This window comes from Pezoporus wallicus, unplaced genomic scaffold, assembly GCF_028554395.1.
Source record: "Pezoporus wallicus isolate ANWC-B61680 ecotype Strahan unplaced genomic scaffold, APGP_CSIRO_Pwel_v1 contig_3817, whole genome shotgun sequence".
Classification (NCBI taxonomy): Eukaryota; Metazoa; Chordata; class Aves; order Psittaciformes; family Psittacidae; genus Pezoporus; species Pezoporus wallicus.
Genome location: NW_026635157.1, coordinates 4,876,486 through 4,901,008, shown reverse-complemented (window position 1 = coordinate 4,901,008; position 24,523 = coordinate 4,876,486). Strand labels below are relative to the sequence as shown.

The 24,523-nt window shown below is 40.9% G+C and overlaps 1 protein-coding gene across 1 annotated transcript in view; it reads left to right on the top strand.

Annotated features, from left to right (window-relative positions):
- Window positions 1-13,116: 13,116 nt before the first annotated feature.
- AIG1 (androgen induced 1) overlaps window positions 13,117-24,523 on the top strand; it is a 128,505-nt gene continuing 117,098 nt past the window's right edge. The window contains exon 1 of the mRNA XM_057407066.1: window positions 13,117-13,412. Coding sequence (XP_057263049.1) covers window positions 13,272-13,412 — 141 coding nt within the window. The 5' untranslated portion in view covers window positions 13,117-13,271. The remainder of the gene's footprint in view (window positions 13,413-24,523) is intronic.

The window sequence follows — 24,523 nt, the reverse complement described above, 5'->3', positions numbered from 1 at the left end:
CCTTCTGGCTCATCTGAACAGGCAGAGATTTTGCTCTTGATGTCCTCACAGAGCATACTATTCAATTAGTTCAGTCTGTATTTTCACAGGAAGGGAAACCTCCTCTGAACAGGGAGGTTTACGTAACCAAGGGAGGAGATAGTGTCAAGTATCAGTTCCACCAGCCGTGTCTTGGGACTCCTCTTAACCAAGGAAAACATTATTATTAATGGGAACCCAAATCTTTGCTTACATGGCTTAATGCAAGTGACCAATGTGACTAACGTGACCTACATCTTCAACCAAGGCAGCCTTTACTTTGCATAAAAATGTAATGTGACACGTCAGCAGATAAAGGTAGCTTCCTACAGGGCTTTAGCAAAGTTTTACATTGCTTTCTGAACTTTTGTTTAAGCACTGCCAGTCAAGTTTTAACCATGCACACTGGGAACTTGCTGGTACTGCTGGTGAATTATGTTCTTCTGGCCAGCAGTAGTGGTCTAATTTTCAGTAACAACATTCATCCCAGTGTTTGGTTTTGTTCCAGTGCTGCCACTGTGAAATCTTCCTCATAAATTTCAGTTTTAAAATCTAATATTCTTACACTGATAGTTCTGCAAAATGCAAATGCTAGGGGGTGGGTGAGAGGAGAAGCGAAGAAGAAGAGTCAGTTTTCTGACTAAAAGCCCTTCACAAATCTTAATTTCCAGTTGTGTCCATAGAAAATACAAATGGGCTTGGAAGAAGGAGCAGTAATTCCTTCTGAATTAATACCTTCTAGTAGTAATTTTCCCCTGTGAGGAACTGAATCTGGAAGAACTGTCTTAGGGTATATCGAACTCAAGAGATGCTTCAAATTGGTTCCCTGTATTTCACTTATATATTTACACTAACCTAACTGGTTCACATGCTTAGCTCCTTTTGCTTACAGCTCTAAGTGCTGGAGATTTCCTGAACAATCTGCATTGTTCTTGGCTCTAGTGTACTGCCCTGGTTTCATACTAAGACACAAGTGAGTTTATACTATGTTCTCAGTAGAGCTATTTTTTAAAGGCTGTTTTCTCTGCTACAATCAGGAAAATCACATGTGCTCATCCACGGGAAAAATGAGCAAGCTGTGCCTGTGTAGAATTAAGCGAGTAAAAAAACAATACTGAATTCAGGAAAATGTGTTTTTAGTGGTCTTTAAATTATTTGAAAATATTTTTTCAAATGCTTGGAATACTTCTGAATGCAAGGTGCTTTGGGGAAATCGGGAGGATTGCATTCACAAAACTGGAATAATGGAGGTTTTCCCTGCATTCTTTCTCCTTTTTTTAGTTAATAACTTAAGGGTTAAAATGCTTACCCAAGATACAAGCAAGTTCAGTTCTTTGCCTGGGAGAGCAGCCTAACTACAAGGCTAAAAAGTCCTAGGTATACACAAATGAAACAGAGAAAAGATTCAGTTTAGCCTTAATGGCTATGAAACAGAGAAAAGATTCAGTTTAGCCTTAATGGCTAAGCTGTATGGTAGCTGAATTTTCTGCTGCAACCACAATAAGCCCTCAGTCCTGCTTCAGAGATGAAAGCTGAACACTAATCAAAATAAACAGTAATTTATTACTTATACAAAACATACAGTCACCAAAAATAATTAAAAGAATCCTTCCCCACCCAAACATATCCTCTAGCATGTTGGAGAGAGAAAGAAGCAGGAATTGCCAATTCTAGTCTGTTCCACTACTGGGAAAAACTAAACCAAACTTTCTCATAGACTTTGTGATTGCTTTAACCCTGGGATTATTTATGAGGAAAAGAGTACATCATTTAGTTGCTCATATCCTTTCCTCTGCTTCCTCTCTACCCATCTTTCCTACAATATAACATTTCAGATCAAATAAAAAGGTTTTACACGTTTAAGTTATTCACATATTCCCACACAGTACGACAGTTAGATGGTAATTCATCATTCTCTTTCAGCCACAGACCTCTCGCTTTGAACACTAGGAACTGGGGGAACCATTCAAAAGAGGACAGCCGGACTTGAATATTGTAATACCCATAAAAAGATGAAATGCAATGGGCTATCACAAGTAAGAAGCATCTTAGGTACATCACCCAGTTAGACTGCTATAATCCACACTGGAATAATTTTATTTCACTAAACCATATACATGTTCTCATAACAAATTTACTTGCAAACACTGTCAATCAGTACATAATGAACTGCATTAAAATCACTAATTTCTACATATATGTGAATAATCATGCATCTCTCATGGACATTCTTGCCCTGATCAATCACTGTGCCATATCTAACACATTGCCATGGGTCAGAAACACACAAAGCACCTAGAATAACAATACTCACATAAGTCAACTACTCTGCATTGACAACACTGAGGCACAGTACTGTGTTATGCAGTAAACATATTCATAATTATTTTTCCGTAGAATGTGCACTGAATCTAGTACACCTGCTTGCCTGCTCAAAACTACTTCGGATGTTGTTTCTGGTGTTCATTATTATAAGCTTTGCATTTCATTGCCCCAAGAGAAATCTTGGTGAATTTACTCCATACATCCTACTCCATGTCACTGATGAAGGTGCTGAACAAAACTGTTTAAAACTCTGAACCCTGGTAATTGACCCCACTCTTATTAGTGAATATCAAACTCTTTCATTTGTCCAAATCTTCGACCAGCTTCCAGTCCACAAAAGAACATCTCCTCCATCCCCATGGAAAATTACCTTTACTAATAACCAGTTGTGGGGAATAATGCCAATGATCTTTTGAAAATAAAAACCATTAAGTCTTCTGTATGCCCTTTATCTATGTGCTTATTGTCTCTCCTCAAAGCACTTCAGCAGGTTATTGAGATGGCCTTTCTTTTTCCAGAAGCCATGCTGACTTCTTCCAAACAGGTAATGTTTATCCATATGATCAAGTATCTTACTATGCAAGATATACTCTACTATCTAATAAGCAACAGAGTAATTTATTGTCCTGTAGTTACCCAAATCTCTTTCAGAACCCTTTCGGTAGGTGGAAGTTTCACTGGCAGCCTGGCATAGTGCCTGTTCCTATAGATTTGTGAGACAACTTGGCCAGCAGTTCTGCAATTTCACATTTGAGTTCCTTCAAAATTTTGGTGGAATGCCAACCTGCCCTGGGTACTTACTGATATCTACTTTGTCTATTTCATTTAGTTCAGTTTGAATCCCTGTTCCTCCAGCTGAAGGAAATGGGAACAGAGACTTGAAATAACTTGTCTTTGTCCCAGCCACTTGGCCAAAGCAGTGGTGTTATGTTAAAATGGGAATCTGTGGAAAGACGATTCTACTGATTCTGTCTGATTATCCACAAGTAATCTGTATTGTGCTAAAACCATTGGATAGAGTAGTGAAAGCAATCATAAAGGTAGTAGTGAGGCACCTTTTGATTTGCACATCTGTCATAGCAATGCCAACCTATTTAGGAGATTATAAAAATGAGCTAAATTAAGAATGATCAGGGAACCCCCATTCTCATTATTGAAGCACCATACAGTAAGTGCGAGAGACAGGTGGCATAAGTGCTAAAACAAGGATGGAGAGTATGTGCTTCAGGGAATCAATCTACTGCATTAACGGCTAATGGCACACTCAGTGTTTATCCATTATTTATCACATAAATGAGTACGTACTGTCTAGACTGCAGAGGTGCTTTCATAACAGAGTAACACTGATTACTGAAAATTAAAAAATGAGAGCTGATCTTAATAAATGAATTGAAAATTAGCAAATGGTAACCAACTCCACATGGCACATTTGCTCAACCTAATAACACTGGGGTTTGTTTTGGTTTTATGAAAATCATTTGATCCATCTCTATAATTTTAGACTTTAGAGCATAATGCAAAACCTGGAAAAAAGGCAGAGGACTTAGGATGCAATCACTTCCTGCCACTATCACATACTTTCATTTGCATGCACACTTTCATTCTGAGCTGCTTTTTTGTTTTCCTTTAATAATCGGCTCATTTATTTCTTTTCCTTTTCAACTTACTGGCACATTAGTGAAAACTAAGAATATCTGCTCGCACTGAGAGAAGAATGATGTTACTCAAAATGTATTGTGTTCTACTGGTGGCACAAAAACTATGCGCTATGCATTGTTTTTAATGTTTTAACGATGCCAGAACACTGGCCTTGAATAAATAAATTACATGAGCACAGGCATGATCACGTATCATTATCAGTGGCAGCTGCATCATTAAATTCAGAAGAAGGGTCAAATTTTCACCTGAGACCCACTGAAGGGTCTCAGTTAAAACTGGACACAAATTTAGACGGTTAGTTGAATCAGGGAATGGTTTATAGACTAATTCTAATAAAAGTAGCACAGGGTTATTTAGGCATGCTAATTTATTCGTGAGGGATAGAAAGACGATTTCAAATAAGTGGAAAAGAGCTAATACTTAAATGCTCCCAGGGTATTAAATATTTTTAAAAGCTGACTTTTACATTAAGATCATTCAGTTTATAGAGACTTAGGTATCCATTTAAAATTTATACCAGTGCTGAATGTTAGTAGTTTGCATTCGCCTGCACCTGCATTCACCCTATCCTCACCACAGACCAGTAATTTCCAAGAGACACATCATTATATTGCAACTGATAAGGTTTTAACTAGGCATATTGGCCCTGAAAGAGGTTTGTGGGCTTCTTCCACCTAAACCCATTATATCTGTTCAGTTCTATCATCATCACCGAGTTGTTGTCCCAAAGTGAATCCCTTACCAGGATAATACACACTTGGATTCATTTTCAGTGACAAGGGGGAAAAAAGTCCCAAATTTCCTCATCTTACATCGGGAATGCCTGAAATTTAAAAAATCCCTTTCTCCAGTGGAATGCTAGAAACAGTCATGATACCATTTACTCTGGACATCTATTATATTAGGATGCGAAAAACAAACAAATAAAACCAAAATAAACCTCTCAAACCTTGGACTGCTTAGGTTCAGAAAACATAAAGAGGGAAGTCAGTTTTGCGATGAATCTAAATCAGCCAAAATTAAATGGAATCTTCCAAGGATGTAGATCAGGTTCTGAATCCCAGTGTGCCATCTAGGCTGCTCATAAATTATAAACCTGCTAGGTCAGTAGATGCATAAGTACATGCAAGACTTGAAGATGCTTGAAAATAGGCTCTATTTTCTGCAAGATGTTCATCAACAGGATTTCTTCCACCCCCGTTCACATGCACATTTTGGCAAAAAAAAGGAAGTCTTGTGCATTTTCAATTATCCCTAGCAATAGTCAGATTCACCAGCTAATACAGCCCAAAAAGGCACCAAAAGGCTTTCAAAGGTATCCTAATTAACACATTGACAGTCTCCGGGATTTACTTCCAGAAAAATCATCCGAATTCAACCTCCTCTTCTGGTTTATTCGGTCGCACTTTATTAGCTAGTAATCATACTGCTAAGAATTGTTCTAATGCTGCTTCACATCTACTTAAACTGCTGTCTCTTCACAATGTATCTCTGAAGTGTATACAGCTGTGTTCCTTCTATAAGGAAGCAATAGCAAGGTGGCTTGCTCTTAGTCCATGCAGTTAATTTGAGATCCAGGGGCAGGAACCATGGCAGCCAAACTTGTCCTAAGGATCTTAAGTACTAGTTTTACTTTGCAAACACTGATTTATTCCAGTGTGTCATCTGCAGTGGTTATGTATATTGTGCAACAGTGCTGTCATTCAGGAAAGCGAGGATTATGGCTATTTCAGTCACCTGTAGAGAAATTCCCAGGATGTAGCTGTCTCAAAATATTTTGACATTAATTTTTGTTTCGGAAAGTGGGTAGCAATAATCCTAATACAAAAAAAAAAGGTGCTTGTGAGAAATTCCAAAGTCATTTCAGTGTGTTCATTTATTCACATATGCATTTGTGCTGATTTATGTAAGAGCTAAAATATGCAATACTGTACAGCTGGTTTCTTTCTGAAGGTTGATCTGGACCTCCTGCTTCTCCCTTACTTTTCTCCTTTAAAGTATGTCATCATTCTATTCTCTGTAATTAACCTTGAATGATCATCAGACTATAAAAATATACAAAGCTGAACAAACAATAAAGACAGTTATTCATGGTTGGTTCCCTAATCCAAGTTTGCAATACAGTTTTTGTACCACATCAATATGTGTGCTTGTCTCCCTTTTCACTTACATTTTCAGGTTCTTATTGCGGATTTTTCTTTTTCCAAGATGAATTTAAAAGAGGCTTTTAGTTATGGAAATACAGACGTACAGCAGATTAATAAGTGAGGAAATTACAGGAATAGTTTTCTATCTACTACATCCACAGTGGCTTTGTGTGTCTAAGAACAAGATTTCAAAGGAGGCAGGAAGAGTGTAAATGAGTGAAGAAGCGATTTAATTCATCAGCATAGCCATGACTGAACTAAAAAGGGAGAAGGCAAGGGAAAAAAGGATTTCTTGTCCATGTATTACTTTTCCAGAACATGAATCAGTTTTGACCAAATATTTTTGATAGGTGAAGGAAAAAAACAAAACAAGCAAACAAAACAAAACCAAAATCAAAATTAAAAAAAAAAAAGAAAAAAAAAAAGATACAGAAGGCATCAGTATCCAGGAAAGCCATTCTATGCATCCATCTGTACTGCAATATCATCACAGCATGGTAGAGACCCCCTGCCATTGTTAGCCCAGAGAAACTGTATCAAAGGGAAAGACACATACTGAAAATGGCAGTTTCTACAAGTGATGTAAAAGACATTCTGAGGATGAACACTAGAATAAAAAATTAGATAGAACAACAGCTTCCAGCTGGTGACAGAGAGAGCCTGGTTACTGCAGTATTGTCTGGCAGACAGTAAAGAGTCAGAAGCGTGGAGTTCTGCAGAGAGTCACTCCTACCAACAGAGGAGGAGTTGGCAAAATCATCTCCTGCAGGGGGCTAGCAGATGACGGTAGGCACCTCCAGGTTTGCTTGGCAGCCCAAACACAATATAAGCTTCTGAAAAGTCATCAAAGCCAAGCTAGTTAAAAAAACCTGGCTATGCCAAATCTTTGAGATGGGTATTTAGTTACTATTGTCCTTGATAGCCAATGCTGTCTCTCTGCTGCTGAATGAAACACGCTCTGTATTCTGGCTGTTGTATTAGACGCGTATTACTGCTCACCCTTGAATAGTTAAATCTCACCACAGCTGAACTAGAAAATTATTCACCCATTCACAAAAGAAGATACTTCATGTTTACTATGTTTTCCAGTGCTGTCTCTTAGAGTTAGTTGTCACAGAAAAGAATCTGTTAAGAAAATACTTTATTTTTTAGTAATGCAGTTTTCCTCAGAAGTCCATGATGTAACTGGATGAAATATAATTACATACTTATAGTTTTAAAATACAGATGAACTTTCATTCAGGAAACAAGACAGGAAGTTATACTAGCCCAGTTTTATGGATGAGAATTTGGCAGAGATAGGGTGCAGATAAATAATGCTACTTTTGATTGGTGATTTAGGGGTAGAGATTTATTCAAGTTCAGTTCATAAAATGCACATATTAAGTCTCCAACACCAACTAGTGATTACATAACTCTTTTATGTAAGCAATGCTATGAAAGTGGTGTGGAGCACCTACATCATTCCTATTCCATGTTTCTCATCCCACCTCTAACCCCTTTGCCCAGGTGTTCAGAGGAGGTAGCATGGTGATGCATTTAGAGGATTTAAGCCACCAGAGAGCTGATTTTAATAAGATAACCTAGAAAGCTGAGGCAGACTTGGCCAGTTATACATTAGTCAGCTATGAACCTCCCTTTACACTAAAGCATCATAGAATTGTTGAGGCTGGAAGGGACCTCTTGAGATCACCTAATTGAATTCCTCTGCTCAAGGGGGGTTGGCTATAGCAGGCTGCCCAGGACTGTGGCTAGATGGGGTTTGAATATGTTCACAGATGCAGAGTCCACAGACTCTCTGGGCAACTTGTTCCCATGTTTAACTATCCTGGCAGCAAACAGTGTTTTCTTTTGTTTAGATGGAACTTCATGTGTTTCGAAGGTACCTGGTTACAACTGTTATGTCAGGACTGTCATCTATCAAGAGGGTCTAGGAGACCCTCAGTCTCTTAGAAGAGAAGGCAGACACTCAGTACACACTTAGACACAGTACACACTTAGACACAAGGTTAAATTGCCTGGCTTTATAATCATTTGTGAAAATTTTGTTTGTCTTCTTTTGCACATTTTTAATGAATAAGAAGCTGACTCAGATTTCCCCATGGCAAGCAGTTCTGCTTTTTTTACTGCCCACTGATAATCCTAAACAATACTGCATATCCAGCCTGTTCAAGAATTTTATAATAGGTAGATGCAGTGTAAGGGGTAAGCTCTTAAAACAGGGCAGCAGGTAATGTATAATTGTGCACTGCACGTACCTAAACCCTTTCCCAAAGGCTATATCCCTCTGAGAGATTGCATGCTACAGCAGAAGAATGCTTGCTCTGGCTTGCAGAGGGCCACATCATCTGTGAACAGCTAGAATACTCCCAGTCAGTACTGCTCTTCTGCACCTCAGAGTCCTGTTAACTACCTTCCCTTCCTGGCCTAACACTGACCAATGTAATAAGCAGAAAGCATATGAAATTAAGATATAAAATCCTCATTGTAAATTATTACCTTATTTTTCTCAATCCTTCAATTTTTATCATTTGTATCTCGTCAATGTAAATGGAGAAATAAAAGCTTGCCTAAACTTTACTAGTAGTACTAACAATGGGTCCAGTTAAGCAGATAAGTCTTTGCCAAAGATTTTGAGTTGAATCCTCTTCTGATATGTGGGGCCATTTACTACCCTAGTGATAGTTCATCCAACTGAAGAGCTATATATTAAATAAATACATATTAACTGAGAACATTTCTAAAAACTCTTCTTAGGCACAAGCTAGCTTTTCTTCAATAATTTCCTATTGATTTTTAACTTGCAATGTTTCAATAATTTCACTTATGTTCATTGCAAGAAAGCTTCATTTTCCACGTCTGCTTATGTGGGAATCATACTCCCACACATACAAGTACACTTACCTTGGCATAGTATGTACACTCTGCCTCAGATACTAGAAACTAAAGTATCAGGTGCACCACCATGAATGCATTGTAATGAGGCAGTATTACCCATTTCCTATGAGTTCAAGCGCACATTATTATGCTTATTATTATTGCTTTGGAGGCAACTGCCTGTGGCATAATTCCTTGTAAACAATTCATCTGCATTTAAAGCAATTGCTTAAGAAAAGGCACCTCACAAGTCTCGAAACATCTCTCAAAGATCACTCACCAGTATTCACCAATATCTTTGATATTCACAAGATACAATGCTGTTAAGAAATTCAAATGTTATTCCTTTAAAAAAGAAAAAAGAAAAACAAACCAAAAATTAAACACAATGCCACAAAACTCTTAAGTATTCTCATCTGTTAGTCTGCATAGAAACGACTAAAACTTGGATTCCAAGATGTTACACTCTATTCTGCTAAGATGCCAAGTAGCAAAACCATCATGCAACCGTTTTATATCAACAAATGAATGGAAAGGCCACATTTTAGTTCTTTTTTTCCACTTGGTTGTCTCACAGACTTTTAGGCATCTTGCTTCCCCCTAGCCCCAGTAGCACTTATTAATGTCTCCCATCCCAGACACACCAGTGCTTTGGACTCTTCTGTCTAAAGCCATTGCTCATCTCTACTGAATGACAAGTATGACCTACGTCAAACTCTCACTATCAAACAAATTTACAGTATACGACTAATGGAAATTGAGTTGAGGTTTTTCACAATGTACATACGAATATTTAAACATAAGGATCTGGTTTTACATGTTTTACATATTTATTGTCTACCTTACTATGATTTATGCATTCAATCAAAACCCCAAAATGTAAACATTTTGCTAAGTACCAAAAAACATTCATAGCTACCAAAATTGCATTCATATAGCATTATAAAGGACAGATTTGTAAATATCTCATTTTTACTTTGCTGAAAAAAAAAAAAGATCAATTCAAAGGAAAATAAAATCCTCTGCAAACCCATTTCAACCAGTCACAAAAAACTTTGCTGCTTATCTCTCAATAGACAGGGAGTACAAAGTCCACAGTAGCACATAAAGGCTAATGGCAGCCTACAATCTAATTAGATCATATTATAATACGGTGCAGAGATTCAACAGATACTTCTTTAGAAAGAACACAGACACAAAGTACCCACCCACAAAGGAGTTACATTTCCTTTCAAAGGTCTAGAAATGTGTAATAAAGAAGAGTCTTTAACCAGGAAGGAACTTGGCTGAGCCTGGCATGTTAGTTAGCCTGCCTTGAGATTATCTTGACTGAAAGAAAAAGAACAGGGAACAAGACTGTTTATACATTCTGCTTCATTTAGACTTTCACCTTGGCTTACAAGGCTGAGTGAAAGTATTTCTTTTGTATGAGGTTAAGATTTTCTGTGAGCTTTGCTGAGATTTCTATGGAGGAGTTGAGAGTAGAACTGAAGAGTTTAATGGATCTCCAAAAAGCCTGGGTAGTGTTTCACTTTTTTGAAAGTTTTGAGGATACCGTAACCCTGAAAGATGTTTGAATACATGTGACTAAAAGGCAAACAGAATGGTGGTTATCGTTATATTCAGTGTTAATGTCTGTAGTGCCTTATTACTGACATACAGGTGACCCAAGGAGCGAGCTCCTGTATATTATAGGAGGGGGTGCAGTGAAAAAACTAGGCAACAGACTGCCTAAGACTTAGCCCCAAATTCTTTCTGTCAGAGGCTGATTACAAGACACAAAGGTGTGCATGGGTACATAGCCAGTTGTGCTGATGAGCTCTGCACAGAGTAACTTGCCTTTGGGAGCTTACAAAGCTGAAGTCCAGCGAGACTTGCACACTAAGGCTGCCTCTACAGTAGCACTAAGGTGCAGATGACAAGTTATTTTAGAAGTAAGCCTCCTGATCATCTGGACTGATACTGTGCTCTGCTTTATAATTTGACACACTTTCAGAAAGCAAGCTGCACTCCTTTTGAATAAAACCAAAACAGATGTGTCTCACCACATATATTCATTAGTGGCACAACAGTTACTAATGAATATTCAATCTGCAAGTACAAAGAAGAACTATTCTGATTTGGAGTCTCCTGCAATACATGCCATACACTCATCAGGTCCTCAACAGGAACTGTGCTGCTTTACAGATCCACTTGCATTGGGTCATACTGTCAGTGTTGTCAGGCTGGTCTCTCGCTGTATTGCAGACCATTGCATTTCACTCACATACCTCTTCCACTGCACCTTGACACTTCAATGAGATCAAACCCTTTTAACCTATAAGACAGAACGTTTTGGGTTGGAAAGGACCTTAATGATCACTTAGTTCCAACCCACCTGCCACGGGCAGAGGGACACCTTCCACTAGACTAGGTTGCTCGAAGCCCCATCCAGCCTGGCCTTGAACACTTACAGGGATACACAACTTCTCTGAGCAACCTGTTCCAGTACCTCACCATCCTCACATGAAGAATTTCTTCCTAATTATCTAATCTAAATAGATAGACACATAGATAACATAAGTATTAATTTAAATGTGCCACAAACAACACAAGGGGCTGACTGCCCCATGTGCTTGCTGGGGCTGTGAACTGATAGATAAAATAACCTGAAGGATCCAGTAGGAAATTCATGCTTCTAGAGGATTCTTTGTCCATGCCTCACATACTATTCCTCTGCATAAGCAGATATCTTATGCTGTGCTAATTTCATCTAGGATAGCTGCTAGTATATATTCTCTTAAAAGCCCTTTATTTTTGCAGAACTTGAGCACAGTAGATACCAGATGAAGAGGTTTTGACTCCACGTAATGGAATTAAAGCAGGGCATGTGTTGCACAGTCATAGATTCTTTTTGCCTTCCAGTAGCTTAACCATGATGAAGCACCTTATAGTTCAAATATTTATGTCAAAAGGCAGATGTATGGGAGATGGTGTTTATAGAAGTGGTTTGTCTGTCCAACCCCAGCCATCACTGCTTGTGTTTAGTTTTTCTTTTCCCTTTAAACTAACTTTTCCAGATGATGGAGCAACTTAATATTTACCCTGCAGCCCAGCACTTTGAGACGCTTTCCTTTTCAGGGTGTGGAAGTCCAAGCACGAACCCTCACCCCAGCTGCTCCTAGCCTCAAGATCCCTGACTGAAATGGTCATTCCTCATAGTGTTGACACTCCACCCAACACTTTAATCCAGGGATAACGTGGTCCCCTTCTTACAGAGGTTGCAGGTATTGCAAAGCTCACTTCTAGCAGTCGTGTGACGAAAGGGAACACCGAGGACGTGACTGTACCTCAGAAACAGGTGAAAGGACAAATGCTCTCTCCGCGGCCGGGTAGCCGTACGGGCAGCGCACAGTAACGGTACGGCCATAGCCTCGGTTCACCCCGGCGGCGCCTCACAGCCTCCCGCCAAGGATGCCCCACAAGACCCCGCGGGGCAGTGACACCTGCTCCAGCAGCCGCCGCTCGCCGCCAGAGCACAGCCCAGTGCCTCTGGCGCGGTCAGCTGGTGGCGCGGGGAGCTGAGTGCCCTGTGCCTCGCCCGCCATCTACCCCCGCATTACCCCCCGCAGGACGGGCTGGCGGGCTGGCGCTACGGAGGGGCCGCGACGGAGGCGGGTTCACAGGCTTCCACTATACACCGACTAAAAACCGTCACTGCTGGTGCGTTGTGGTTTTTGCGTGAAAACGCGGACAAACAGGTCCTGCGAGTAACCTACTCCCCGCGCTCACCCTCGTGTTCCCCGGAGACAGCGCGCCTGAGGGACGCGGGACCCTCGGGCACAGCCGCAGCTCCCGGCCCTGCACCTGCTGGCCCGCGGGGCACTACGGCCGCAGGAGCTGAGGGCGATGGGAGGTGCGAGGCATGCCCCTCCGCTCCCTGCGGAACGGCACGGCCTCCTCCCGTCTAGCCCGGCCGCGGAGCTGCGGCTCGGGAGCGCGCCGAGCCCGGCAGTCACGCTGCTGCCGGCACCGCCACCGCCTGCCGCGCAGCCAACCCCGCCTGCCCCGCTCCGCTGCCACCCGCCGCCGCACGGCGCGGCCCCTCCGCCCCGCCCCGTCCGGGGCCAAACGCGGCGCGGGGGTGCCCGGAGTCCCGCCCGCGCGGTCGCGCACACCCCAGCGCTCACACGCGCGCACACGCCGAAGTGCACCCCACTCTGGCTCGCAGCCAGCCGCTGAGGCCGCCCCGGCGCAGCGTGCAACATGGCGCTGGTCCCCTGCCAGGTGCTGCGCGCCGCCATCCTCCTGTCCTATTGCTCCATCCTGTGCAATTACAAGGCCATTGACATGCCCGCGCATCAGACCTATGGAGGCAGCTGGAAATTTCTGACCTTCATAGACCTGGTAAGTGTCCCCCCGGTCCCGGCGCCCGTGGCCCTGCCCCCTCCCTCAGGCTGCCCGTTGAGCGACCGCGGCGCCGCGCGGGAGCGGGCCGGGCGTATCGCGGGCCTCAGCTGCGGCCCTGCTCGACGGAAGCGCCATGAGGTGACCTTAAAGCGGGGACGGCGACATGTTGTGACTCCAGGGCCGGCCGTGACGCCGCGGCAGCGGAGCCGGGTGGTTTGAACGGAGAAAGACACAGACAAAGCCGAGGGGCAGCTTGCTGCCTGTGAGCGGCCGTGGTTAAGGTGAGCCAAACGCCGTCCGCTCAGTGCTCATGCTGTGTTTCGCCTTTTTCAGTGGCTGACAGTAAACACCAGGACCTGCTGGTCCTAGCATTTGGCTACCGTGTGCCGTCAAAACAGAAAACATGCCTCGCTCCCCTCAGCCCTTCTGAGGAATCCATCCCTGGCAGGTGCAAGTGTGTGAGTGAGACAAAAAGCGTTGGGCAATTCAACTTGCCGGCCCCAGTTAGTTTTGGTTGCAGAGCCATAACCGAGCCTTGAAACAAAACATGTTTCAGTTCACTTTTCATAAGGATCTAGAGCTGGAACAATCAGGAGCATGCTGGCCTACTGGAAAACACCAGGCGCTGGCCAGGGCCTGGTTTTGCCGGGAGTTTCCTCACCTAGCTGCCTCCACAACAGTAATCCCATAGTGCAGGTGGGAGGAGAGGGGGCGGGAGGAAGACAGGAGATGGGAGGAGAAACTTGGTTTCTGATTCAGCAGTATGATAGCCAGCTTTGACCTTGGACCTGGATCAAACCAGGTTTTCTTTTAGTCGACAGTGTAAATAGGTGAGAAATCTTGCAGCTTGTGTAGGGTTACAGAAGAAGTCCCAAAATGACAGTATTTCAGTGCTTCTCAGTGATAAAACCTCTCTCGGAACCTCATTGCAGATTCATAAGTTTTGCTACTGTTGCTTGCGGACTTAATATCCAGTCAGTAGGTTGAGTTTGGAGATGAAACCCAGTCACTATTAACCCGACAGGTCAAGTGTGCAAATTTTTGTATTGGGGTTAAGCTAAGGTCCACTGAGGTCCATATTTTATTTGAGGAGAACTTACCATATTCTGCATTTAGCTGGTATGATTTTTGTGTTGGGTGCCAAAAAAATGCTGGATCTCTGATGATCCACAGCCATAACTAGTGTTTTTAATGCAGTTTGGGAAAGGGCATCTTATGGCCTGATGTCTTTGTGGGAGGCAAACTAGAATCTAAATTTTTTTTCTTCCTTTTGGGCTGCTGAGCAGTACTGTTAGTAACATTAATTGAAAGAAGTTAGTGTCAAGTCCCAGTGAGTTCAGGGGGAGCTGTTGACTTTAGTGGCAGTTGAATTGGAAGTGAACCAACTAAAGCTAAAAGTCAATGATCTTGTCTTTGAGTTCCCTTCACTTTTTTTCTGTTATCCTAGCCCTGACAGTTGCTTGAGGATTAACTGAACTATGGCTGTTATACAGTGAAAATAACATTTGACAGTACATGATATTTATCATTTCCAAAAATTTACAGCCTGCTGTCTGTGGCAAGTTCATGTGGACTTTCCCAGCAAAGCATACACATGGTTCAGGCTACCTCTATCATGGTCCAAAAGGTCAGGGTGAATGCGTAGTGCTTTATAAAATATGTGGAAGGGTTATCAACTGCACCTAGTCATTTCTGTCCTTTAGCTAATAGTTGTCACATGTTTCTCATAGTCAAGTCCAGTAATTGAGAAAAGGTTAGCAATTCCTTACTGTCTCAGTGACTGGTCAGCACATAGACCTCTCCACTTGCTGACAATATTTACTTATGTCCAAATGGCTCTTGTAGCATCTTATCTAAGTAAGTCTGTCTGTCTCCTTGGACAAATGGGAGACTTGGAGAACCAAAAGCTGTTAGGTTCCTGAGGATGATACCAGGAGGCATGGTTGGAGGGTGATAGGCACATTTCTAAAATACTGTTTGTTGACAAAGTCTTCAAAAGCTCTTCCATAAGTTTCAGTTTCCTCAGCCATGTGCAGTGCTCCTGTGTCAGTCACATTCAAAGGCTGTCTAGATAAAATATTGTCAATGCCAGAGTCTTGGCAGACAGATGTTCTTGGTACAGATTGTACCTCCATAAGCAGAATTTTCATCTTTGACATCACAAAAGCACGTAGAAATTCTGTTTCCAAAGCCTGCTTCCAGTTTTTGAGAAAAGTGAGTTTATGAATCTGAAAACTTATTTGGATTTTTTTTTTCTTCTGTCCATTTGTGAAGGGACATTGCTTTTCAGCATCAGTAAATGTCTTGGAGATTCAGGTAGCTGGCTTTGCAGAGGTGCTGTGTGAAATGATTTATAGTTACCTGCAGGTGATACAATGTTAAATTGAATTATGAAAAACCAGTTGTTTGGACTCTAAAACATAAGACAGTAAAGTATTCTAAAGGTATGCATTAATCTGAACATTAGATTCACAGCCTTCACACTGTTTACAGAAGTTGAGCATGGTGAGGAAGTTGTTTAATACTGATCTGCAGACTGTAACAGCCCTGTCCATCCATAATATTTTGAATGTTCATACCTAAGTAAGACTTTCTTGGATGCCAGTATTCATGCTTAATCTCTCCTGTCCTTGAATTAAGAAAGAATACAAGCACAACTGATGACTTCTTTTAACTGCAGTCACTCTGACTTTTTTTCCAGTTGTGAATGTATTGCAACATTCCCTAAAATACTCATTTTGATGGAATATTCTTCTGGTTTATGAAGCAGTACTGGCAGTATGTTTTGCCATTACACTGGTGATGCTCCTTACTGTTGCAACTAACAGTCATTTCTCCACTTCAGACTTTCTCCCTGGTATGCAGAAGTGGTAGATACTTTCCAAAGTTACTCAAAACATGGTAAAAATATCTGCCTAGTACCTGTGGATTCCAGAACACCAGAAAAGAGGGCAGTATTCTTTTGGTCATTTAGAGTGGGAAACTTGAGGGGAAAAGAGGTGAAGAGTTGCTGCCAGGGTCAGTCGGTGAGCCCAGCAGATCATATAATTGCACTGAACATTCAGGCTAGTTCAAAACTATGACATGTTTATTTTCTTTATCCTCACAGCACAAACCAAGCCCCAGAGTTAGCTGTTGTGAAAATGGCAAAGTCATGGATTCAGATGGGGTATTTTGAGAGATATGCCTAAAATTTTGTGTATAGCTGCCTTTGGTAGACTCAGATTCACTATTTCCTGCTTTAGTAGTGGGCTGCTGGAGGACTGCACTTTCCTGCACCACACCCCATAAATTCATCGTTGAGCCTCAGAGTTGAAAGTTAAATTAGGGTGAAAATGGTGCCAGTACAAAGTGATTCTTTGCAACAAGTTTGTCAGCTATGTAAGTCTCTCAAAAATTTTTTGTACTTATACCAACCACTCTTTGTTTGGTTCTGTAAGTAGTAGAAGTAGCTGAATTAAAGATGCTGGTACTTGAATTAAAGATAACTAGGTCATCCTACATATCACTGCAATCGCACACCTGCCTTTATAAATAAATACACCTGTGCTGAGGGATCTGTTGCACCAACTTGTCTAAAATGGCATGGTCTTTTCTGTTGTGGGGGTTAAGTTTTGTTCCTTAGTTTCTTTTGGCTCTCTTTCTGTTGTTTTGAGAAGAGGCAAAAATATGTAGAATTTGCATTCTGGAATATAGCAGAGCCTGTGGGTGTCCTAAGAAGACTGGTTCTACTTTCTGTGGTTGGTTGGTTGTGATAATTAACAGAAAAGTAGCTAAAAGTTAAAATAAGTTTTTCATTAATAAGGAGTGTGCTGGTCTAAATAGCTTCTAGTTTTCATTGTGCAGTTTCTGTGAAAACCTTACTCATCAAAGAAGCTAGAGTAAACCGAGATGCTATTGCACATACGTACACATGCATTAACAAAACAGTTTGTTTGTTTGTTTAGTCTTAAAGTCTCTCTGGTAGGCTGAACACGGTAGTTACAGAGACAAAAAGCAAGGATAGATTTTTGGAGGCAGTCTCAAGTGTAATGTTTTATGATTACGTTTAATGGTCCTTTTTTGAATAACAGAATGTGATTGTGGGTATTAATATGACTTGACTCAGGGCAGCCAAAGCTGGAGAGGAGTTGATTTTGCTCATGTATAAATCTCTCTGGCCTTATACTTTTATTATTTTCTTGAAAGAAATAGCAGGATGTCTGTGTATGTACTTTTATATGTTGTCTGGCAGATTGAGTTCTACAAAAAGCAGGTATAAACGCTGTTCCCAGCACATTTTTTTTGCCAGTACATGTTGTATTTGTTTAGCAGAAAATGCTTTTAGATTTAGTTTCATTAGGTTTAAATGAGTCATCAGAACTTAGTTTATTTCTTGTCTTTGGAAAATTTCAGAGGGGCATGTTGACAACAGGACTTGGAAACTAGAATTGCTAATTTGTCATTTACTTATTTAGAGTATTTAATCAGTTATTAAATTATGTGAGATACAGTTACTAGACAACAGAAAAGGACAGCATCTTAGCAAAACATGGCTAAAGATTGCAGATGATTTGTGCCCAATTTGGATTTAGTCATGCTGATAGGAAATAAGATGACCAAAAAACGTCAGAGGCTAGGAGATTTGAAATTAAGGAACAGTAAACTGCTGTTGGTGCAGTAGCTGAGGTTGAGCAAGTTTTGTTAACTGCATACGTTAAACTTGCCACAACACAGGACAAAAGTGAAAACATGTTCCGTGCTCTGTTGAATATAACTATGACTCTTTTCCAGGATTTCCTTTAGAAAAATGAATTTCACCTTCTGCTGTTGTCTTTCATCATCTGTAAAGTTACCTGGCATTCAAGTGTTTTATTACTTCTGGGTGAAAGATTATAGAATCATAGAATAGTTAGGGTTGGAAAGGACCTTAAGATCACCTAGTTCCAACCCCCCTGCCATGGGCAGGGACACCTTATGCTAAATCATATCGCCCAAGGCCTCGTCCAACCTGGTCTTGAACACTGCCAGGGATGGAATATTCACAACCTCCCTGGGCAACCTATTCCAGTGCCTCACCACCCTAACAGGAAAGAATTTCCTTCTTATATCCAACCTAAACTTCCCCTGTTCAAGTTTGAACCTGTTACCCCTTGTCCTATCACTACAGTCTCTAATGAAGAGTCCCTCTCCAGCATCCCTGTAGGCCCCCTTCAGATACTGGAAGGCTGCTATGAGGTCTCCACGCAGCCTTCTCTTCTCCAGGCTGAACAGCCCCAACTTCTTCAGCCTATCTTCATACGGGAGGTGCTCCAGTCCTCTGATCATCCTCGTGGCCCTCCTCTGGACTTGTTCCAACAGTTCCATGTCCTTTTTATGTTGAGGACACCAGAACTGCACACAATACTCCAGGTGAGGTCTCACAAGAGCAGAGTAGAGGGGCAGGATCACCTCCTTCGACCTGCTGGTCACGCTCCTTTTGATGCAGCCCAGGATATGGTTGGCTTTCTGGGCTGCAAGCGCATACTGCCTGCCCATGTTCATTTTCTCATCGACCAGCACCCCCAAGTCCTTCTCCGCAGGGCTGCTCTGAATCTCTTCTCTGCCCAGCCTGTAGCTGTGCCTGGGATTGCTTCAACCCAGGTGTAGGACCTTGCACTTGGCATGGTTAAACTTCATGAGGCTGGCATCAGCCCACCTCACAAGCGTGTCAAGGTCCCTCTGGATGGCATTCCTTCCCTCCAGCGTATCAGCCGAACCACACAGCTTGGTGTCATCGGCAAACTTGCTGAGGGCGCACTCAATCCCACTGTCCATGTCAGCGACGAAGATGTTGAACAAGACCAGTCCCAGCACCAATCCCTGAGGGACACCACTCGTTACTGGTCTCCAGCCGGACATTGAGCCATTGAGCACAACTCTTTGTGTGCAGCCATCCAGCCAGTTCTTTATCCACCGAGTGGTCCATCCATCAAATTGATGTCGCTCCAATTCAGAGACAAGGATGTCGTGTGGGACAGTGTCGAATGCTTTACACAAGTGCAGGTAGATGACATCAACTGCTCTACCCCTGTCCATCAGTTCTGTAGCCCCATCATAGAAGGCCACCAAATTATAGAAGTGTAAAATATTATGTATTATTTCCAGTAGTAATTCATCACCATGTCTAAATATCTCAGTGTTTATACCATAACAGAGAATACAGTCAATGGACTGTTTACCAGTTTACAGAGAAAGAAAGGGACTGCTCTTTGAGGAATAACAAGGTGAGGTTTCTTAATGGTGCTTAATGTATTTGAGAGAAAAGGCAACAGTGTATGTAAGAGAGACTTTTAATAAGTGTGTTATAGAGCTTTCTTTTTCCCTCTTAGGCCGTAAACAAGTCAGAGAAACAATTATGTGTAGTGCCATCAATGTAGTACTAAAAATGTAATAGTATCACTGTTCTTTTTCATAGACCCAATGTTTTCCATTTGCTTTTGGTAGCACTCTTACAAATTCAGTGGAATTTGAGCACTACATTGAAGAGTTCCATTTTCACATTGCATTAGCATTTTTTATTTTATAATTGGACTTGAATATGCTGAACATTTAATTGGGGAATTCTCAGGAAAGTTATGGCTGTCTTGAAATACTTGTGTTGGCAGTATGGTTGGCAAGGGAAAGGAGGGGAGTGGAAAAGAGGACAAATTGGGATCACTTACTATAATGATAGATTTAACTGATGTTGGTAATACTATTTTATGACTTGGAGTATGTAAGTGATAGGTAACAGTGCTGTATTTTAAGCCACTGTAAAGTCTGTAGAGTTTTGCCAACAGTTTCAGATGATGGCCACTTCAACAAGTTGGTTTAGTAGTCTTTCTGTTCCCCTTCGAAAAAAGTCCCGTTTATGTTGTATTATAGTTGAATTATTTTCTTCACAATTTTATTATAATGGTAAGGATAACTCAGGTAATCTTATATGCCTCTATATGACAAAATTGTTAATTATTTTAAACCGTTTAAACAAGGACAACACATGTAGTTCTATGCTGAATTCAAAGTTGGGGTTCTAAGCTGCCTAATTTGTTATGAATATAAGTATATAACAAATCAATGTATTTTTGACCATATAAGTAGAATTGTATTATCTTAATGAGGCCATGTAAGTTTATGCAAGAAATTAATCTTGCAAGATCGACCATTTTGTCATAAAGATCTATACAACTTATCAAATGGTATTCTTAAATAATACAGAAAATTGCAAACTTAGTGTTTTAAATTAAACAAATTTTAATACAAATAAAATTTCACTTGAATCTTTGCAGTTACATTAAACTGAGGATGTACAAAGATTTGTAGGGTAGAAATCCATGTGGATAGATGCTTGTTTCGTCCTTAGGCTGAACTCCCTCTCCCCTGAGGAACTTGAACATTCCTATGTGAAAATGGGAAAACATTCACATGATAAAAATCTTTTATTGTCAGTGTGATGGAAATTTCAAATGTGCCAGTATGCTACCGTACAACAAAATATGAAGTCGTTTAAAGCTGTAAATAAAAATAAAACCCTTTATGAAAAACGCTGACATTCCACAGAAGTAAATTTGCAGATTTGAACAAAGTAAAACCACAATAAAATGTAATAAAACAATGTTGAATAAATAGGCAATTCTGCAGTGTCTTAAACATGCTGTAGTGCAGATTCATCACTAGGAATTATGCCAAGTGTGTATTTACCTGAACAAAACAATAGAAAAAAAAATAATCTGATTCTTTCCATTACGTGCAGGTTTTTCTGTGCTGCAACTTTCCATATCTAACAACTGGAATTGTCAGAGCCTGCCTATCCTAATGCAGTATTTAGAACACATTTTTCTAATTGTGCTACTTTAATGCAAACTCTGATGTTGGGAGGAGCTCAGTATGGGTGGGGAATTCGTTGGCATTTGGAGTTTTAATTGCTAATGCAGCTCTGGTCAGTAAATGTTAAAAAGACCAACACCAGTGGCAGGTTTGGATGTTTTCTGCGTAATTCAACAGTGAGACAAATACCAGTGTATAATAAGTTCACATTGGACATTTCTGTATTTGAAACAGAAGTGATGTTATTGCTCACAATACACATTTTTGATAAACATCAGTTTCCTCTCAACGTAGGTTTTTTCTTTTAAGGCCTACTCTTCTGACCTTGCATGTTTAGGTTATATAGAATCATAGAATAGTTAGGGTCGGAAAGGACCTTAAGATCATCAAGTTCCACCTCCCCTGCCATGGGCAGGGACACCTCACACTAAACCATGTCACCCAAGACTCTGTTCATCCTGGCCTTGAACACTGGCAGGGATGGAGCATTCACAACTTCCCTGGGCAACCCATTCCAGTGCCTCACCACCCTCACAGTAAAGAACTTCTTCCTTATATGTAACTTAAACTTCCCCTGTTTAAGTTTCAGCCCATCGGCCCTTGTCCTATCACTGTAGTCCCTAATGAAGAGTCCCTCCCTAGCATCCTTGTAGGCCCATATATATATATATATATATATATATATAACATATGAGGCAGAAATAAAATTGGCAGTGCCTTGGCTTATTTTGAAGACCAAAGTGATGGAGAAACTCCTTGTTAACTCTTTGAATGAGTGAATATGAAAAGCTTTCTTCTAATTAAAGCTTTTTCAAATTTTGCCTTACCTGCCTGATTTTATTTGAATAACTACATTTTCCCCATACCATATTTTCCAAAGCTCTGAATTTGTTATTAGCGTGGAAAGCCTTATGGCATTTCTCCGATTGCATTTTCTGTGTATGATGCAAGATGTTTTCAATGCAACATAGTTACATTTGCTACCACTGAAAAAGCTGTGTTAACTTTAGTGGATGCAGAAGTTAACTAAAGTGTGGAAGAAAACCAGAATCAGTTGGAAGCTGAAATAAAACTTCTAGCCTTTTCAGAGAGGAAGAAACTAAAGTAAATTTATAAGCGCATTTTAGTAAGACTTAAAAACAAGTCCGTCCCCAGTTAGAACTGTGATTAAGCATTTAGAGGCTTTTCATCAGCATTTTGCCAGTTATCTCAGGATATTTTATACTCTCATGACATATTGTTGGTGTTGCTTGTTGGGTTATTTTGTAGTATACTACAAAATTTAGATATTCTGTTGGTTGGAAACACGTTAAGCTCCTGTGCAATGCTGGGAGAAAATCAGAGCCTGATTTTATTTGTATGAATGCTCTTTCTGGCAACTTAAAATTAAGTCCATGTGATTTTTCCCTCAATCTTGAAAGCAAGATTTGAATGCCTCTAGTTTCATTCCCTGAACACCTTGTCTTGCCACTGCCCTTACAGGCATCCTGTTTACAGTACAATTTCCAAACAAGTACTTGCCAAAGGGTGCAATTATGTATTAATTTTCACTTGGTTCTCTGTATAACTGACATGGGTCAGATATTTTTGCCACAGTTGTCTCTCAGGTTATTTTTTATAAAGTGCTTGAGGATTCCCTACAGTATAGCTTAAAACAAAGCTAATTCCACTGGGTTTTTAGTAGCGGAATATTAGGTGTCCTGGGAAAGATAAACCACAATAGAATGTGCAGAGAAGCAGAATGTCAAATCCTTTGCTAATAGTTGCACAAAGGGTGGTGAGTTTTTTGCAGTGAATTAAGCTAAACAGTTTCAGAAGCTGAATCTTACCTCTACAAACGCTGCTAGACACTTCAGTCTGTTTAGGTTGGTTGTGCAGTGACTTAGAGAATTTCAGTTTTACTGTTAGGAATTGATTGGCTCATTTTTTGTTTTTGGCAGTGCTATCTGTATTTGTATTTTCATTTTTTTAAACCTGGTTCTTTGTGTACCTGAGGGTAATTATTTTTTTATTATTATTATTTATTATTCCTCTATTTGCATACATTTTATCTTGAAGCCTTCTGCTTCTGGCAGCACATAAATAACAAATTTTTATTTATTATTATTGCTAATTTTATTAGAATTCAGTAGGAGTGGGAGTTCAACATGCAGAGCACAGGTGGCATACGTTCCTAATGTTCTTGATCTGCTGACTTTAAATGCTGCTATATAAATTAATAAAATGCATGAATGCAAAAGGGATGTTTCCTCTGAGATGCTTAGCAGGCTTGTGGCTTAAGTGGTGGAAGCATTTCATACAGAGATGTTCAGAGTAGCATCTCTGTGCTCCTGAGGCACTGCAGCAGTATGCCTGACCCTAGAAAAGATACAGGTTGTTCACGGCCAGTGCTTGCACAGGCTTAGCTCTGTAAAGGAAGCAGGTAGAGAAGGTGGAAGAGAAAAGGAAGATCCAATAGATGACAGCACTTTGTACATGGAGTGTGTAGGTGAGAGAGTACACCATGCTCATCAGCCTTTTGTTGTGACAAGCTGGTATTAAGATATTTGAATGCTGGGTAATGAGGTCAAAGTGAGGGAACAGAAGGGTGGAGATACAAAGTGGCTGGTGCTTCTGGGCTAAACCAGCATGTGTTAGCTCCCTCAGACTTCCTTCCCTTCCTTGTGCTCTCCCTCATTCTTCCTCCCAGTCAATTTCCCCACACAGAACCACTAAACACTTGTGGCATGGCACCACTTCCCTGCACAGAACTTGTTTGGCTTAGCACGCTTGTCATTGGAGAGTGCTTGCAAAACTTTGTCCTTAGTTAGAAGCCATATGCACTGACAGATGCAGAGGTCGTCATTTGCTGTTCACTTAAGCTTGCAAACAAATTGAAACTCCATGCTGTGACAACTTCCTTGACCCGAGTTTACTTGTTGTATTCTGAGAACTGTGAATCTGTGTGTGCATTACACACAATTATGTGCATTCCTGTAGGTCCTAGGAAGTGGGTCCTGAGAATGCATGAGTCATGAAGGAAACGTCTGCTGTGGACCTGTTGCACAGCACTGCACTGTTAAAGTGGACGTTCAGGAGGCTGAAAGGGATTTGGAGTGTTTGGAGGTGCACCTCCAAGCATGCATCTTTGTGTTCATGCTTGACGTGATGGTTATTTACTACGCTGCATATAATTTGAAAATATCAAACTGGTCATAAAAGCGACTCTGTTCTGTAGTCTCTCCAAACTCTGTGCACATTTAAGAGTAAATTGACCTTTTACTACTGAAGTCAATTGAAGT